At 41.6% G+C, this 19,233-nt stretch overlaps 2 protein-coding genes across 3 annotated transcripts in view; one reads left to right on the forward strand and one right to left on the reverse strand.

The window, feature by feature from the left end:
- OTUD7A (OTU deubiquitinase 7A) overlaps positions 1–4,645 on the reverse strand; it is a 138,847-nt gene extending 134,202 nt beyond the window's left edge. Inside the window, exon 1 of the mRNA XM_068144007.1 lies at positions 4,623–4,645. The gene's annotated coding sequence lies outside the window, so the exon portion shown is untranslated. The remainder of the gene's footprint in view (positions 1–4,622) is intronic.
- Positions 4,325–15,385, forward strand: GCNT3 (glucosaminyl (N-acetyl) transferase 3, mucin type). 2 transcript variants are annotated; one of them, XR_010988013.1, is made up of 2 exons: positions 4,325–4,436; positions 14,283–15,385. XR_010988013.1 is itself a non-coding variant. In XM_068144010.1 (2 exons), the coding sequence occupies exon 2, from the start codon at positions 10,686–10,688 to the stop codon at positions 11,964–11,966; it is 1,281 nt and encodes a 426-aa protein (XP_068000111.1). In that variant the 5' UTR covers positions 4,325–4,436; positions 10,374–10,685; the 3' UTR covers positions 11,967–12,637. The 2 variants fall into 2 exon arrangements, 1 of the variants encoding a protein (XP_068000111.1); XM_068144010.1 differs by lacking the exon at positions 14,283–15,385 and adding an exon at positions 10,374–12,637.
- The last annotated feature ends 3,848 nt before the right edge of the window (positions 15,386–19,233 follow it).

Below are 19,233 nucleotides of genomic sequence, written 5' to 3' on the forward strand. Positions count from 1 at the left end.
ACTGCAACCAAACAGGGATGAAGTCTCTATCACCAGAGAAACTGTGATAAGGGTTGCTGAACAAGAATGCATAAGGAGAAGAGCACTGCAAACTTGCTGCAAGCCAAGGAGTATTATTCCCTTCTCTAAAGCTCAATTGTTTGTTGCCCGTTGCCCACACTCTTTTGGTGCTTTTCTGCAGGCACTAATGCAAGCTTTCCCGAGTATTGCTAGCCTAGAGATTAAGCATTGAGCACTATGAAAGAACCATGAATTCTCAAGTGTCACTAGCAGATGAGACAGATTCAAAACTAAGAAAAATAGAACATCCCATAACATGCTCAGATCTAAAACTCTGCACACAAGACCACTCATGTTCTGTGGTCTATTCCCTCACACACACAGCATGCAAACTCTAAAATCAGTATAAATATGGCAGTCACAAAGCAGAAAGTGCATCAGTGTTCCTGTTCTCTACTGATCTGAAGTGAGAACACATATGTCAAAAACATAATCCCTTAAGGCCAAGGGACATGCACCATCATTTTCTAGTTACAACTTTTTCACTTAGGCAACTCAAAACATTTGCAGGGGGATTTTGCTGCATTTTTCTCTCAGATACTGGCTATCATTTGCTTTAATATTACAGTTGGTCAATTCTAGCATTTAAAAAACCAAGAGTGAGGTCTCACTGGATGATAAAAACTATCAGCTCTTGTTAACTAACTGTATTTTCAACATGCTCCAAGGCAAATGGCAACAAAGTAATGGCAAATCTAACCAGATATGAAGACTGTAGTATATATCCTCCTGGGTGTGACAGACAGTTTTTTCTCTTCTTTGGTGAAGAGAGTTTTGTCTGTCATACACAGGGTTTTATTCAAATGAACACAACCACAAACACCTCATTTAGGGATCTACTGTTTTGCTACGTGCTGAATATTCACACTGTTAAGTGTGAATAAGCCTGCTGAGTCTCAACAGCAGAACCAGGACAGTATTGCTAGTCCGACTTACAGTTTCAATTACACTAACACTGTTACAAGGAACAATACAAAGGTGTATTTAAAAAAAGCCAAACAACAAAATGCCAAATATTGACCACAGATACCCTCCAGTGTCCGTCGGCTTTTGCAATAATGGCCAACACTGCGTCTCAGCAGCAGGCAGACAACACTATCAGTATGTTAGCAATTCTGCTCTGCAGTGGCGTGGCACAGGGCATCATTCCACAGCATGTCAGTATTTATACATCAATGCTAGGATCTCACCATTTAAAATGCAGAACACTGTGCTGTATTATTTTCAAGCAGTTTCTAGAACATCATGAACCATAACCTCCCTGAAATAAAGGAACATTAGTACTTTTAAAGAACACATTGTTTCAGTATGTAATCTATTGTTTGTTAAAATATACCCTTGCAAACTGTGGTTGGGTTTTTTTGCTGCTGTTGGGTTTTTTTTTAAGTCTAACTGGAAAAGTGAGAGGAAGGAGCAGTTCAAACATACCTCCTTGGTAGAACCTGGTCTTTATTGCCCAACAACTGCTCTACAATTAGTCAAAACATGTTTTCCAAATATTCTCATCTTTGTATGTGCTTACATATGACAAAATCTTTCTAGCCTAAACTTTTTTACCTATATATCTGAAGAATCTCGAGAGAGGAAGTGGGGTTGAGGGGGTGGGTTTAGTAACAATTCCAGCAGCTCTTTGTGAAACAACCTGCTAAATTTAATCTCAGTTCTGACTAAGAAAATGGCATTATAAGCTAGCTCAGTTAATTCATGTCAGTCAATTCTTAATTGAAAATATATTTTACAGTACCACCTCACCCTTCTGCAAGCGGCCTAATAACTAAAGAATCCAATACCTATAGCAATATATGTTTTTCTACATAGTCTTACAGACTTTGGCTCTAGGACTGTCATTTACCATGGCAAAGTCCAAAGATAAAATCATTAATACCTACTCAGGACAACAGCACCATTGTTTTAAATAGGTGGGTGAAATGACCTGGAAACACTGTTCATTTATGCCATTAGACAATATTAAAGTCATCTAAAACAACAGCAGAAATGGCTAATCACTGAAAGTCTCTCTCATTCAACTGTATGTACTTCTGCAACAAGAGGAGTTATGACACTGCACCATTTTTAGCTAATTGACTGCACAAGCTAAAACTAAGAGGTTGAGGTATATCCTACTGAAATTATTCTTGTTTGAAGCAAAACACAACCCAGCTTCTCTTTTATTCTTCTCCTCCACCTATGCTAAACAAACACTAATTCTTAGGTTCATGTACCTCAGTTCACATTTATTGTCACTCCTTTATATATTGGACTCTTAACACAAATTGCTGCCAGATAGAGAAGCAGCAAAACAATAAGTCAATCAAGTTTAGAACTAAAATAAAATTAAGACAGGGGCACACCAGTGCTGTATCTTTTAAACAGGGACCTGGCTCTCACCCCTCAATTTGAATTAAGGTGCTTCCCATAGGCCTACAGCTTGGTACACCTGCAGGGCTAACAACTGACCTAAATCAATTGTCAAAATTGGAAAGAATGCCATTTTCTTGTAAGCAGAAAATAAATGTTACAAGTTGCTCTGGTTTCTTGGTTGTTTGGTGTTGTGTTTTTTTCAGAAATAAACTTAATGAAAATACACATGATACTCTTTGCTTTATGAGTCTGGAAATACTGCTGACTAGCACTACCATAATCTGCTTTGTTCACATAAATGTATGATCAATCATGCTCACCTGTGAGCACTCACAAACACAACCTTTGGTCAGCCGCCATCCTACATCACAGTCCTTCAACAGTAAAGTGCTCCTATTAAATCAATTTCACCTTTGGCTCTCATTGTAGGGGCAGGACACAGTAGAACATAATGAATGCCAGAAGAAAGATTAAATTATTGTCTCATTAGCACTATTTGTACAAAATTGTTCCATAATCCAGGGGCATTGTATTCAGGCACTTCTCATTATTTTCAAGTGAAATGCTCAAATACCTCAGTGGTTCTAGACCTCAGTTGCTGACCTACTGTACAGAAAATTTATCTTATGCTATTATTACCCTTTTCCCCTGAGTTAGTTCACAGCTGGGTGGAACAATGTCTATGGACAGAGAAAACCTACAGAGATATGCTATGAACATGGAGAGAATGATATAATAACCAGAGAAAACCTTAGCTTTCTCTTACATGAAATAAATGCATGTAGTATTTCTTCCAGCTTTGCATAAGGAAGCAAAAATGTCAATCACATAGGAGATTTTTAAAGGGGAAAAAAATAGGAAGCAAACAGGTCACCTGAAATAAGGAAAAAGTAGTACAACACTCCTCCACAATTGATTTTTCCCGTCCTACAAAGCTATTTCATATTTGAGCATTCTGTGCAGCAAGCAGCATGTGTGGCAGAGAAGACAGAGGCACTCAAACAACTACAAAACACCCGTGTTTCTTTGCAGAGTAGCAGCCAAAGCACACACAACACCATACTGCAAGAACCTCAGATGGAACTCAATAGCCCACAGCAACAGCTCTAGAGTAACAATTACCTTACCTCTTCTAATTCCTTTTATGGCTTTGCTATACTGTGTTTTCTGCATGCGAAGATAAGAAGTGCTCTCCGTGAATCCTACAGGCATTGGAGAAAAAAATCTACTGGACTCACCAAGCCCAGGACACACATATTCAGCAACTGGATAAGCTCCCTGTCCCAAGTAAACTATAGCTCTGAATAGCCAGAGACATGAAAGAAATATACTACATTACACAGAAGTTTTGGAAACAATCTCTGTTAGCCTTCACTCTGTGCATAGATATAACAGCAGATGATGTATTTGTGACCAAAACAAACTGCACCAAACATCAGGAAATTAATACAGTTCTACCACAGAAAAGAAACACTTAAAATAAAGAATACTATTCAGACAGCTGCCAACAAGGCAAGAAACAAAGACAACATGTTTTTTAGGGTTATTCGTTGCTCAGATAAAAACTGTTTCAATAACACTTCTGTCTATTTCAGGAAGTCCTTCTTAATCTCTTCAGCAAGTTAGTTATCATGGGTTCTCCACTGTGAGACATGTGCAAAATTGATTTCATTCTTTTGGTTCTTTATTCCTATGGCCTTGAATTTGTCTAACTAAAAGAGTTTTGTTTGCTGTTTTGTTTATATTTCTCATGCTGCATGAAGCAATTCTTTTCTAGAAACAATGAGGCATGAGCTAATGTATTTATTATCCCCAGTATCACTGTGTTTTCTTTGTGTTACATCCTTCAAGAAAAATCAGGTTTTCTTCTTCCCCAGGATGCAGTTCAGTTTCCAGTGTTACGTACCACAGTCAGAAACAGTGACAGTTTTAAGAGTGATTTAAAGGAAAAATTTTAAACACCTTTACCAGCATCATCTCACTTATGTGCCTGTCTCTCCAATACTCTGCATAAGGTGAGTAATGCCTTATCCCTTTATTTTGCTGAATTATACAAAATGAGATTTAGGAAACATTATACCTTATCAGAGTACCAAAGCAGAGTTTTGCTTTGCTGTAAAACATCAGGTAATAACTAACATCCTGTTGATTATATGCCAGTTATGACTATCTGCTTAAGTTTTCTTCAAAGCCATACTCACTGTTCCTCCATACCATCCAGTCCAGCTATTCTGTGTTGGATAAAAGCAGATATCCTTTACTCTCCAGCAAGATTTCCACAGAGGTCCAGAAGCACCAGAGCAACCAGCCTGCAACTGTAAGGTGCTCAGTTACAAAACAGGAGCTAGTACGCATGCTAGAAAAATCACTGTGGTTTGATTTTTTACTTACTGTATTCTGCCTTTTGATGTTCATTCTGAATCATGCCCATGTGGTAGCAAACCGAGAGGTATTGCATACAGTGCTTTCAAAATATTTGCCACAAACCACCAATGAAGTGGAATTCTAAAAGGAAAAATTACAACCAACGGTTTCCTCAAAGACTGTCTTAACCTCTAATTAATCATCAAAACCACCAAATATGATGCCAGTGTGGATGCAGTAATAGCAGTTTGTAAAGATACAGGTTGGCCTGTTACGGAGTACAGGACTGAGCAATATAATTCATCCAAAATTAAATGGAAAGAAAAGCAAAGCTAAAGTCTGTAACTAGATAGTTTCTATTCCTAAAAGCAAAACCTGCATAAGACCATGTTTGTCTGTAAAACTTTAACATGATCAAGTGTACACACATAACATATGTATTTGCATAAGGTTTATTTTATTTATTTTAAAACCTCAAGACTTCCTTGTTCACTTCCCTAACCTTCCCCCCCCCACAACAGGAAAGCAATTTGTGCCAAGGGCTCCATGTAAAAACAGAACACTGAACATTTTTTGGTTTCTGAAGATACATAATGGGAAGGTTATCATAATGTCTTCCAAATGTTTGTAAGTAATTTTAAAACTACAAATCTTCCAATTATAAGCCAAATATGATTCTGTGAAATTGCAGATAAGTATCACAATATCAGCACAGTCAATATAACGAGGTCTGAAGAGCCAGGAAGAGAGAAATCTAATGTCTTGTGAGTGTAGTTCAAAGGAAGTATTGATTTAAAAAAAAAATTCTTTTGGAAAATATCCATTTTTATGTAACACAAGTAAGAAAATTCCCTATGGGAGCATATATAAAAAAATTAAATGCAGCACTTCACTACAGAATATTTTAACATGCGCTTAGCAGGAAATTATGTATAAAGGATATTTAGGAACAATTTTGCTTAAGTAGCAGTCAATGAGAGTATCACTGATTTATATAATCAAACACTACAGGGAGATCAGAGAGAGACCTAAGTATTTTTACTTGCAGGCCTGAAAATACTTTTACAGGCCTTATGTCGGTAGATATTTCTCACATAATTAATCCATATCACTTTGGAGAGAAGCAGCAAGCTGACTCTCTGTGGTTTTAGCTTATCTGCTATCCATTAACCTGGGGTGCATCAAGAAAAGTGTGTCCAGCAGGTCTAGGGAAGCTCTTCTACCCCTCTCCTCTGCCCTGGTGAGACCACACCTGGAATACTGTGTCCAGTTTTGGGCTCTGCAGTTTAAGAAAGACAGAGAACTGCTAGAGAAAATCCAACGGAGAGCCACAAGGATGATTAGGGGACTTAAGCACCTCCCCAGTGAAGACAGACTGAGATCGCTGGGGCTGTTTAGTCTCGAGAAAAGAAGACTGAAAGGGGAGCTCATCAATGTGTATAAATATCTGAGGGGTGGGTGTCAGGTGGAGGGAGCCAATCTCTTTTTGGTGGTGCACAGTAATAAGACAAGAAACAAAAGGTTCAAGCTTGAACATAGAAGATTTCACCTCAACATGAGGAGAAACTTCTTTACAGTGAGGGTGGTGGACACTGGAACAGGCTGCCCAGAGAGGTCGTGAAGTCTCCTTCTCTGGAGACTTTCAAAACCAACCTGGATGCATTCCTGTGTGGACTACCTTAAGTGATCCTGCTTTGGCAGGGGCGTTGGACCCAATGATCTCTTGAGGTCCCTTCCAACCTCTAATGCACTGTGATATTGTGATAATTATCTACATGTTTTTGACATGTTAACTATATCAAAAAGCATCAGCTTCAATGCAAATATGTAGCCAGATGAGGATGGGAGAAGGAATAAGGGAAAGACTAAAGCAATAAAAATTTTTTTAGAAAATCACAGAATCATAGAGTCATTTAGGTTGGAAAAGACCTTTACAGTAATCAAGTGTAACTTTTAACCCAGCATTGCCAAGTACATATCCATTGAACCTTTTCCGTAAGTCACAACCCTATCACTCACCTCTGTAAGAGGATCAATTTAGATACAAAGATTAATCTACCACATTAACATGGCAATGATTTTATGCGGAGGCAGAGGGGGCCTTTGTGATAAGAGACCAGAAGCAGCCCTGTGCCTGATACAAAAAGCTGAACCACGCAGTGAAGCTGGTAGTGCCTGTGTGAAAACATGTTTTGGAAAGAGTTTAAAAAAAACCCCAAACACACTGGTCAACAGTTCATGGGGTGAAGAAAGCATGAGAAACAATTTGCTGACGCCAAGGCCAGGGAAGAACGTGGGAGAGGGTGGAGACCAAGTGTGCCCAGCTGCAGCCAGTGGAGAGAACATAAAGGACAGGTTTTCTGACAGAGGCTGCTGCCTGTGGAGCCTTACACTGGAGCAGAGTGTGAAGGATAGTACATTTCTTTCTGATTACACTTAAGCCTCTTGCAGTATATACTTCCTTATACTTAAGGCTTACTTCACTACCTAGATGACACATAAAAACCAAACAACTATCAGTCACAAAGGTTAAATGAGAGTCATTGTGTCCTGAATATAAAATTCCTCCCACTGACACAAACATCCTGGAAAACACCAAAGTCAGCTGTGGGCTAGTAACAGCTACAGTTAGCTCGTATGGCCAAAATGACATCCCAGCACACACTATGCCTCCAAGTGGATCAGTGGGAAATAAGGGTCTCTTCTGAAAACAGAAAATATAAAACACTAAAGCAGCAGAATGATAAAGAAAACTATGACCTGATAACTTAAAAGTGGTATTATATCTTAGAGGTGGAGTCCCTCTGAATCGCCTCAGGCTGATCCACAGACTGCAGAGATTCCAACTTAAATAAAAGAAAATAAAATATTCCTATCAAACAACTTGTGATCAAGAAGCTAAACCAAACATTCTCAGCCCACTGAAGCAATGGCACGTAACAAGATTTTTTTGGTAGTGTACACAAGCCTAGTCTCAGATTTCTTTTTGATTAGGTTAACAAAACTCACTACTTTCATGTATTTCTTAAAAGTCATAAAGAAGTTGACTTCTTTAAACTTTAACATATACACACACATATATCAATATATATAAAAATCCTTTCCTTACACATTTTAGTAACCACCACTTCAGGCTGATTCCTCCAAATGAGCTCTGTTTGCCACTCTTTACTAGTGCTGCTTTCCTATGAAAAACTTCCTTCTACAAGCTGTGTACAGGTGAACTCACTGAGAATATGAGCCTTGCCATCACAAACTAAATTTCTACCAGGTGCTTTACCGAGTGTGGCACCATCAGCAAACTATCATGTAGTATATCTTTCCCCTTGGAAAATAAAGTAGAACACATGTTTCTTCTCCACTCATCAATGCATTAACCTGAACCACAACCTTAAAGCTGTGCAATTAAGCAAGGAGGTTGCCTTGAAATTATTAATTTTATCCCTTAATAGGAAAGCTAAAAAAAAGGAGGAACTTCTGACTTGATATGACCTATTAAAATGGAAGCAGGTACAAAAGGTTACTAAAGAGATGTGGTGCCTAAACTTACCAAAGTTGTTTCAACTGGGAGTCTTCACACTAATGAAGAACTCTTCATTCTTTGATATTGACAAGAATTCTGGAAATTAATAAAGATGAGTCTGTCTTACGATAGCATAGTGACCTTTAAACCACAGCCATCACTGCCAAACACCTGAACTATTTGCTGTCCTTTCATACACTATTTTGAAGTGTAGATTCTTGCGTTTGGTTGGGGTTTATTTTAGCTTTTGGCACTGTTCAGACAGAATACATTGATGGCTTGAAAAGTAGAGCTGAGAACATTAGAAACACTTTTTCAAATCTCTAGTTAGACTTAGCAATTGTCGGCTTTTAACAAAGAATTGCAGGTGTTAAAAATGTGACTAAAAAAGTACAGTTCCTTTTCAACTTTCTGGAGAACACCTTTGGGAAAAACACCATGACATTTCTAAACCACATCACTGTCATTTTTGAAAAATGCAATTATAGCCCCTTTACGAGCTCCTATGTGGAGTCATCACATTTCTGGCATTTCCTGTGGGACCATGAATTTGAGGATTTCTTCCACCAGACTGTTACAAGGCACAACACATACAGAGCAGCCAGAACCTTAAAGCAGAAACAATGGTTTACAGTGTTATGCAACATGTAAAATATATTCCTGTTTTCCTGATCTGCAAGCAGTGGCTGTATGAAACAGGCTATCTGCGTTCTGAAACCAGAGCAGATGATCAGCACAAAGACATTGCTTTAGAAAAATAAAATCCCAAGACTGCAAGAACTTGGGAAGAACCCTCCATACAATACTGCAAGAATCCAGTCCAGCTGAGGTGACTAGGAGAGGAAGAGCTGCTTAGAAGAGCAGCAGATGCACCAAGAGGATTGTTATTGTTCTATGCCAAGAGTTTCCCATTCCAAGAGTTTCTTAGAAAGTACCTTTCCTCAAACACTTTAAAATTTTCCAGGTGAACAAGCTCAGGAGCAAATTTCAGGAGCAAAATACACCTATAAATGGAATTAATGTCTTCCTTGCACTAAGAAAGGAGCTGGCCCATCTACCATTTTGTATACATTCCCCAAGCCCTTTTCCACCACATTTCTCCCAAGGATATTCACTTTGGTACTTAGCACAGGCAAACTGACAGCTATGCATATGGGAAACACTGTATGTATCACAACGTCACCTTTCATAACAGCCTTCAGAATTTATGGACCATAGACATCTAAGACAATTCTTTACTGAACTGGGTAAAGCTAAAAATTCAACAAATAATCTCAGTTTTGAAACCAGGGAGGTAGCTACAACTGTTTTCTAGATTCTGTGCAGACCTACACTTACGTCAACTGTCCTCAGCCCAGCTGCAGGTTCTGTGAGTTTGGTTCCTTGCTACATCTGGAGAAAAGAAAAACATAAATTAATAAATACATCTCTGATTGTATTTTAGAAAATGCATCTTAGAAATTTTGACTGACCACTGAAAGTGGCCCTTTATTCCAAATCTGCTACCAGGTATCATGTTTGGTTCAAACCAGAAAGTCATTCAGGATGACTGCAAATCCTAAGGGACATTATTTTGCTCATCACAGCACAAGGCATATTCTAGTCAATCACATATATCCTTCTTTTCCTGCTAAGTGATATTTAGCCAAGATGTGTATGTGCATGCAGGAGGTCCTGCCACTCTACACCAGTATTTTATCACTTCTTCCTTTAAGCAGACACTTTACAGCAAATTATTCATAAATCGGGGCCCCTGTCTTCATCCTCTGCTTCCACTGTAGAAGCAGAAATTCCACTTTGCCCAGTTATCTAACATCTTTTGCAATAATCTTTCACTATACTTCAAAAGGCTTGGTGCGGCTGGGCTTCTAGATTACAGAGCTGTTGCTGTCACTTGCTTGACCTGTATGTTGGAATGATCTCAACACTGGAAAAACAGGTTAGATCCCCAAGACACCTAGAAAAGTGATTTTTAAGAATGTGCTACATGGGGTTGCAGTCTAGAGGAATTTTCCTTGTGTTATACACTGGACAGGAGTAAGACAAAATATCATCTTTTAAACAGACACACAAGATATACAACCACCTCCAGTGCTGATAAAACCCAAGGCTGTTACGCCACAGGGAGGGAGGAGACTTCCTTTTATTCACCTATAATTCACCTGCGGTTCCGCCGAGATCGTCCAGCCACGATTTCACCACTACCCAGGAAGGAGGCTCCCAGGCTGTCAGGTTACGCTCGGCGCGGTTCGAGCGCCCTGCACACAGCCCGGGCGGCGACGGCAGATCCCAGAGCTAGGCGGCAAAGGGCGGCACAGGAGGCTCGGGCAGCGCTTCGGCGCGCGCGGCGGGCGAGCGGGCCGCACGTGGCGGGGGCATGCGGCTGTGCGACAGGAGCCCCCCGTCGTCGCGGCGCCGCACCGCGGTGCTGCTCGGCTCCCTGCTGCTGGCCGCCGTCGTGGCGCTGCGCAGCGTCAGCCGCCCCTGCCCTGCCGACCAGCCCCACTGCCTCCGGGCGCTGGGGCTCACCCCCGACGGAAGAATCAACTGCTCCGGGGTCGTCCAGGGGGACGAAAGAGCTATCCGTCAGGCACAGCTCAGAAACCTGATACTTGCCAACAAAAGGGGTGCCCTGACGCCCGACAAGTACCTGAACATGACGAGGGACTGCATCGCCTTCAAGGAGACCCGGCGGTTCATCGAATTCCCCCTGAGTCAAGAGGAAGCAGAGTTCCCCATCGCCTACTCCATGGTCATCCACAACAACATTGAGATGTTTGAGCGGCTTCTGCGGTCCGTCTATGCTCCCCAGAATGTCTACTGCATCCACATTGACCGCAAGTCCCCAGCTGCCTTCCAAGAGGCTGTACGGGCCATAGCAGCTTGCTTCCCCAACGTCTTTGTGGCTAGCCATCTGGAAAAGGTGGTCTATGCCTCCTGGTCCCGGTTGCAGGCTGACCTCAACTGCATGCAGGACCTGTTAGAGAGCCCCGTGCCATGGCGCTATCTCCTCAACACCTGTGGCACCGATTTTCCCATCAAGACCAACGCCGAGATCGTCCGTGCCCTGAAGGTCCTACAGGGACGGAACAGCATGGAGTCAGAGAGGCCCTCGGCCATCAAGCAGGAGCGCTGGAAATACCACCACGAAGTGGCAGAGTCCATCTCCCGGACAGCCACAAAGAAAGGGCCTCCACCCCACAACTATCCCATGTTCACGGGCAACGCATACATCGTGGTCACAAGGGCCTTCGTGCAGCACGTCTTTCAGGACCCCACAGCACAGAAGTTCCTCGAGTGGGCCAAGGACACCTACAGCCCTGATGAGCATGTTTGGGCCACTCTCAACCGCATGCCTGGTGTGCCAGGCGCCATGCCTCAGAGTGACAAGTTCCAGCTCTCGGACATGAATGCCCTGCCCCGCCTGGTCAAATGGCAGTACATGGAGGGTGACACCAGCAAAGGCGCGCCCTACCCACCCTGCACTGGCCAGCACCAGCGTGCCGTCTGCATCTACGGAGTGGGCGACGTGTCCTGGATGCTCCAGCAGCACCACCTCTTGGCCAACAAGTTCGACCCCCAGGTGGATGATGCCGCCATTCAGTGTCTCGAGGAACACCTGCGCCACAGGGCCCTCTACGCCCGGGTATTCTGTTGAGACGCCACGGCGACCCCCGCGTTCCCTAGGCGAGTCCGACCGGCGGGGTGGCAGGAGCGGCGGGATTCCCGCGCCGTGAGCGGAACGGGCGCAGGCGCTCTGCCCGCCTTGGCAGAGGAACCTCAGCGGGACGGGAGGGTGCGAGCCCCTCAGCGGCCGCGCGCGAGGAGACTGCGGGCGGGAAGGGCTGGGCAGGGGCCGCCGCCTCGGCGGGGCCTGGCGGGGCGAACGCCCGGGGTTGAGGGGCGGGAGGGCTCAGCTTCCCGCGCTGCGCTTAGACCCAAGGGTTTCTTCTCAGAGACACCGGGGCGCAGCGCGCTCTCTCGCCCGGCACTCCGCCCCAAAGGCAAGGGTAGCGTACTTTTCCTTTCTCCTGTTCTCAAGCGATCCTAGGACTTCTTGTGGTAAGCAGGCAGGGCCAGGTCGTGGACCACGGTGACTCCACGTCCTGCTACAAGCAGAGCTGAAACTGTAATTAATTTGGTTTTGTATTGAAACACCTGGCAGGCCACCTGCACCTGGCACCTGCCGCACGGCTCCGTTTAACGTCTGGTGCTGCTCCTGCTAAAGTTCACTTTCTGTCAATAGCCATGAAAAAAACCCAAACAACCCCCCCCACACCAAACACACAACCCCCCCACCTTCAATAAAATCAAATACACTGAACGAAATGGCTTTTTGGTGTTCTGTATCGTGGCTGTGCTCCTAGACAGAGCTATTAAACCAGTTAACCCCTCAGCATCCTACTTAATGGTGTGCAAACCTACATATATATATATTTTTTAATTCCCATTCTCTCCCATCTGGAAAAAAAGTCTATTTGGAGGAGTTTTCTCTTCCAGTAATATAATTTACACATCCAGAAGCATATCTGGCCGTTCAGATGAACAAAACAATTATCCAACATGTTTTCTTATGGTTCCAGTAGCTGAAAGTGAAGATTTGTGAATTAATGTGTATCACTTGTGCATTTTTCCCACCTTGTCACATGAAATCCAGCCACTCTCCACAGATCCAACAGCTTTTCACCACCTGTAATGCTGAGGGATTAATTTGGTTGTTTTGTAATACCAAAAACATATTTCAGAAGTAATTTTTTTTGGTCAGTAAATGCTCCCACCTCTATAAATTAAAGGTCTCTAGTAGAGAATTAGCATTATACAAAGAACATCTGATGCAATTCAATAGAACCAGGTGTAGTGGGTTGAGCCTCAAACGGTCGCAATAGGATACATGTAGATGACATTAATACAGCAGTGGCACAGATCTTTAAAACACTGTTTTAAATGGGATGAGAAATTAAATAACTTACTTGAAAAGGTGTGTCACTGTGATTTTGTTAGAGATTATGAATCTGAACGTGATGTAAAACGCTGACTTTTTAAAATGCTAAGATTTCACAGCAAATAGTCTAAGCAAAACCCCTAAGTACTGGCAGAGAGGCTCTCAGACACAAATCATTGGGCATTTGTTTGTTCAAAGAGAGCAAATAAAGTAACAGTATTGCTGGTCCCAGTGGGGAAGCTGTCCAAGTTATGTAAAGACATCTGTTACAGCGGGGATTACAGCATTATGCTAACTTGATAGAAAAATTTTAAATGGTTGCAGATGCAAATTCAACATTAAATAGCAAGTGTCTCCATATCTAGTATATTATTTTAGAACAAACAAACCTGCTTTGCTGACTGAGGGAAAGAACTCAAATCCAACACAGAAGACTGCATTGAACCACTGCTGCCTAATCTGATTTTGCTTGTTGGGTCTCTTTCATTTACTTTAAATCAATACATATTAGCTCAGAATGGTAACCTGTCACTGGTTCTTTGGGGGACTGGGGTTCATTCAAGTTTCTGGACTAAATCAGGTAGAACTGGGTCAGTGTGTTTCTGACTATGGCAAAGTGTTACCTTTTTCCCTTGGAAAATGGAGAAGAAAATGTGTATTTATGAGAGAAAGAAAAAAAAATCCCATTCTTTTCTATTTAAAGAACTGCATCAAAACCAACCCATCCATGAAATAGATGTCTGTAAGCACATCTAAATAATTTATTTATCAAAGAAACTTCTGTACACCTACAAAAAGGTGTTTAGGGGGTGGAAGGAATCCTAGCCTGAAGTAGTGAAAAACTTGAAAAAACTACCCTTCCATTATTTTACAAGTGTACCTGTATACTGCCAAGTTATTTACAGATTTGTTAACAGTTACTTTTTATCCTCTTCACAAATATGTTTAACTTTGGCTGCTTCTTGTCTCAGAAATAAGCAGTATTGCTTGTGTATACTATTTAAATAACAGTGTTTCATCTGTTATTGACAGACAATGCCCTGGCAAAAAAAAAAGTTGTTACAAATGGAGACAGACAGAGACAAGTGTTTAAATCTGAGAGGTGAAAAAAAGCACCACTTCAAATCTGTTGCATGGTAAGTTGTCCAGGGTTCAGCTGGGATAGAGTTAATTTTCAGAATAAACTGGGAAGGGACACAGCCAGGACAGCTGACCCAAAACCAGACAAGGGGATAGTCTATGACTTCACGCTCATGCCCAGGAGGAAGGAGTGCTTCTTGGGAACAGGTTGAGTGTTTGGTTCTGGCTGGTAAGCAATTGCATTGTGCATTGCTCCATATATGCTTTTAAAAGTATTGTTGCTACTATTACTGCTTCTCTCTGTGTGAACTGTCCTTAATCTGCCCACAGGGTTTTTACATTTCTTCCAACTCTCCTCCCTGTCCCACTGATGGGGAAGAGAAGTGAGTGAGCAGCCATGTGGTGGCTGGGCTTAAACCACAGAATAAGTCTTTTAGCAAAGTCAGAATTATTTTTCTTTTTATGTTACTTGTGCAGTCCTTGCTCTTCCTAGTTAAAGTTGGAGACAGAGAACCTAAGCATTCATCCACATCTGAAAGACCTTGCCCATAGATTATGAAGGTCTCAAGTGAAACCAACACACCAAAATACCGGCTTAGTGACACACCAAGAGGAACAGCAGTTACTTAACAGCATAGCCTACACAGCCTTCTCTGTTCAAAGAGTTCACTGGTTTATATGAAGATGAATGCTCTGGAATCATGTGGAGATGTAAGCAACTTGTAAACTTCCACATCTAATTTTCTTGATTCAAAGAAAATTTTCAGTTGGTGTTACTCACAATTTATCTTGGATTATTTGGTTCCAAAAACAAAGGCATATCCTGTGCAAATTCCTTTTCAACTCATCTCCTTTTAGCAGTGACTTAATTTCTTCTGACTGAGACTAATCCCAGATAGAGAAGGTGAGCTAAGACAGAAAGATTCTTACAAAAGAAGGTTCTCAGCATTGCCTCTTCCAAAGACATTAGAAGTGTCAGATTTGAGTGCAGTCACATGCCAAAGCAGTGATACAGAAAAACAAAACCAGATTTGTTTCTTTACCATTACAAATTAGAGGGGGGGGGGGAAGGGCAGGAAACAACAAACCACTCAGCTCTAATATACAACATTGTATTCCAGAGCTCTCCAAGTTAGAAATAAGATTGCTAATATCTTTAAAAACTGGCATCGGGGCCCAAAGAAATGATGTAATTCCACACGGTTAGTTGCAGAATTGAAAAAAGAACAAACTTCAAATAGAATTGGACAAGCTCTAGCCCAAAGTAGCACTGGCCTATCAAAATACAGGTTCTTCCAGTAGAGCCACTAAAGTTAACATGCTTTTTACTATGCTCCTACTTTTCTTTCTCCCTATCCAATAACTTCTAGAGTACAATAAACCAAGCCCAAGTCCATAGTACCTTAACTGAAACACTATCTCCTAAGCTGCTGGGATCCCTTATGTATCTTTGTTTTGAGTAATTCTCATATATCTCTTTGTACCTAGTCATTGAGTAAATGTACACAATAATCCTCATTAAACTTGTCTTCTGGGAATTCATCATAAATTCTTCCTTCTCTGAACTTTCCTTTAATTTGTGTCTCTCTGATAACATTTAAAGTCATGTATTGACATCCCTGACTGAGCAAACATCTTACTTCAGATGATATCCTGGTTTGCTCACATAAGGAATTCACAAAATCCTTTTTCTCAGAAGCCATGTTTAAACACAGGTAGTAACTCACAGACACATCCACATTGGTGTTTACCTTTTCTTTCTCTTCATTCTCTTTAAGTTAATTTACTTTCTAAATAGGAACATTCAATCCAGCTCAAGGTCAAAATGCAAACGTATCTTTTACTTTCTGATACTGATAGGCGGAAGCAACTGTGACCTTTCTGAAGAAAATAAAACACTACATACAAAGAAGAACCAAATAGGCAGTAGCAAGTGTACTGTAGACAGCAAGATGGTTTTCTGATGGATTTTTGAAGTAGCTTAGTATTTTAAAAAATGGAGTTAACACTTTCAGGTCTCAGTTCAACAAATCTTCAAAACCCACATTAATAATATGAACATGGAGGGATTAGTTGAAATTCTAATTAAAAAAGCCAAACCTAAAAAATCACGGAATCACATAGAATGATAGGGATTGGAAGGGATCTCTGGAGATCATCTACACCAAACCCCCTGCTAAAAGCAGGTTTGCCTGCAGATTGCATTGAATCACACCCAGGTGGGTTTTGAAAGTCTCCAGAAGAGGAGACTTCCACATCTCCCTAAGCAGCCTGTTCCATGCTCTGTCACCCTCACAGGAAGAAAGTTTTTCCTTATATTTAGATAGAACTTCCTGTTGTCCAGTTTATGCCCATTGCCCCTTGTCCTGTCACTGAATACCACTGAAAAGATTCCAGCCCCAGTGTCTTGACACACACATTCTTTGGATATTTATAATCACTGAGAAGATGGCCTCTCAGTCTGCCATTCTCCAGGCTACAGAGCCTTAGGTCTCCCTACCTCTCCTTTTAAGACAGATGCTTCAATCCCCTCATCATCTTCATGGCCCTTCATCAGGCTCTCTCCAGTTGTTCCCTGTCTCTCTTGAACCAGGAAGCTTAGAACTAGACATGATACTTCAGATGGAGCCAGAGTAGAGAGGGAGGTGAACCTCCCTGAAACTGCTATTCACATTCATCTTCATGCACCCCAGCATATCTTCAGCCTGCGTGGCCACCAGAGCACGCTACCAGTTCATGCTAAACTTGTCCACCAGCACTCCCACGTCCTTCTTTGTGGAATTGCTTTCTAGCAGGCCAACACCTAACCTGTACAGGTGCAGGGGGTTACTCCTCCCAAGGTGCAGGACTTTACACTTGCCCTTGTTGAACCTTGTAGAAGAAGCAAGAGTTACAGAGAGTACGCAATAAAACGTGGGAAGAACATTGGCATCAGGTGCTCCTTACCCTCTCCTTGCTCTTCTTCAGTGATCTGACACAGTGTCCATAGAAGTACCAGATCTAGGGCCTGGACAACCATCATCCCAGAATTGTGGTTAAAACAAAAAAATATGACTGCTGCCAAGCTAATGTTGGAGCTTGTGTTAACAACTGTGATGTTTGCAGGAATTAATTCCTCCAGAAGCTTAGGCAAGCTTCTCTGTAGCAGTGAGCAGACAGCAGTCTTCGTTCCATAGGCAGATACTAGCCCAAGCATCACTGGAGCAATTCCAGACATCAACATTATTCCCAAGAGTGTTTTTTCCTAAAGAGAAGACAAAGTTAATACGGCAACTACCTTAGGCTGAATGGGGAAAAAAAGGTCAGTTTAGAAACAAGAACACACAGAGAAAATTGAAGTAAGCTAAAAACAGAGTATTTCCAAACAAAATACAGAAAAAAAAGCCAGAAAAGGTAGGAATACCAGACCTGTGCGAAGGCTTACTTTAGAAGTTTTAGAAACCATAAAGCAACCCTTGTTCATGTTATTGCTTCACATACTCAAAAGCAACACTAACTTCTGCAGTTTTCAACAGTATATTCACTGAGTGAATAGACACTGAAGGAGCAGTACCTGGAGCTCTGCACTGTAACAGAACTGTGCGGGGAACAAGGCTGCCAAACGCTTTTCTGCTGCATATATAGATTGCCTTTTGGCTCCCAAGGACAACAGACTGCAAGAGCCACCTCAATCACAAAAATTCAAGTATTCTCTGTGTGTATCTAGGTAGTCTGCATGCATCTAGATTTGAATTCCATGTCCTAAAAACATCTGGGATGCAAAATATCAGGTGTCTGTGTTGCCCAACACTGTACTGTCATGGAGATCAAAGATGCATATGTAAGCTAATTCTAGGACTAATGAGTCAGTTGTAGTATTTACTTTATAATAATTAAAATACATAGAAAAGAGGAAGGATTCTGCCATGAGTGGAAAAGCAGCAGCTTGCAGAACAGCAACTTGATGCATTTGTCATAACCAAGCAGTGCTAATCTAAATTACCAGAAAATTTTTATCAGTGATATTAAAACATGAACTAGGGGTGAAATAAAGCTTCTAATATCACCAATAGTTAGCTAGACAACAGCAATACAGAAGGTTCAGGGTACAGGTTTGCCTGCCTTTCCTTCAGTTCTTGTGTGGCAACTCCTCTCTTGCTGTTGCTTTGTATGAAAGGCCTTGTCAGACTTTGGGCTTGAGAGAACAGAATGTCTAGATTGCAGATATTGACTGCCCACTTCTTGTTCATTTGTTTGTTCTTTCGCTTAAAACTGTACTCCCCCCTTGTGCATATTTTCAAGCTTTTCATACAGACTAAATTACAGATTCCCTCAGCACACAGTGCCTTCAGTATTACTGTGCCCAGGAACAGATAGTTTCCTGTCTGTAGCAGTTCTATTTGCTCCAAAAATCTTTACAGTCTGTTGTGCTTTGCTTTTGTTAGCAAAAGGAAAAATCTTGAGAGAAATCCTAACAATTAGTGCAGAAGCACCCATAACGTGTCACCTTTTTGCCACTTACTTAACTCAGGCTAAACAACATGCTAATCGAGAACATCACTAAAGTATTTGCACACTTTTCTCAGTGCAGCAAGACTTAGGTGGAGAGCATTTAAATTAATTTCAGAATGTCCATCTCCTTTTCAAAAGCTTACCTACAAGGCAAGGCAATATTCAAATCTGTTTTCACACTGAATAGGACCTACTAGGTAAGTAGGGTAGATAACTCAAAAGTGTTAGTGTCATGCATCAGCTCAGAGTATCCCATCACCTTCTCCTTCCAAAGGACCAAGTCGAGAGCTTCAATAGGAAATATACTACTCCTTTATCAAGTCAGCAAAGTTTGCCTGAATTATGAACATGATCATTTCAGGCTCCTCCTCACACCAATTTGAATTTCATGGATTACTAAGTAGAATGCATC

Source organism: Melanerpes formicivorus, unplaced genomic scaffold (assembly GCF_026170545.1).
Source record: "Melanerpes formicivorus ecotype bairdi unplaced genomic scaffold, bMelFor1.0.p_v2 SCAF_10, whole genome shotgun sequence".
Classification (NCBI taxonomy): domain Eukaryota; kingdom Metazoa; phylum Chordata; class Aves; order Piciformes; family Picidae; genus Melanerpes; species Melanerpes formicivorus.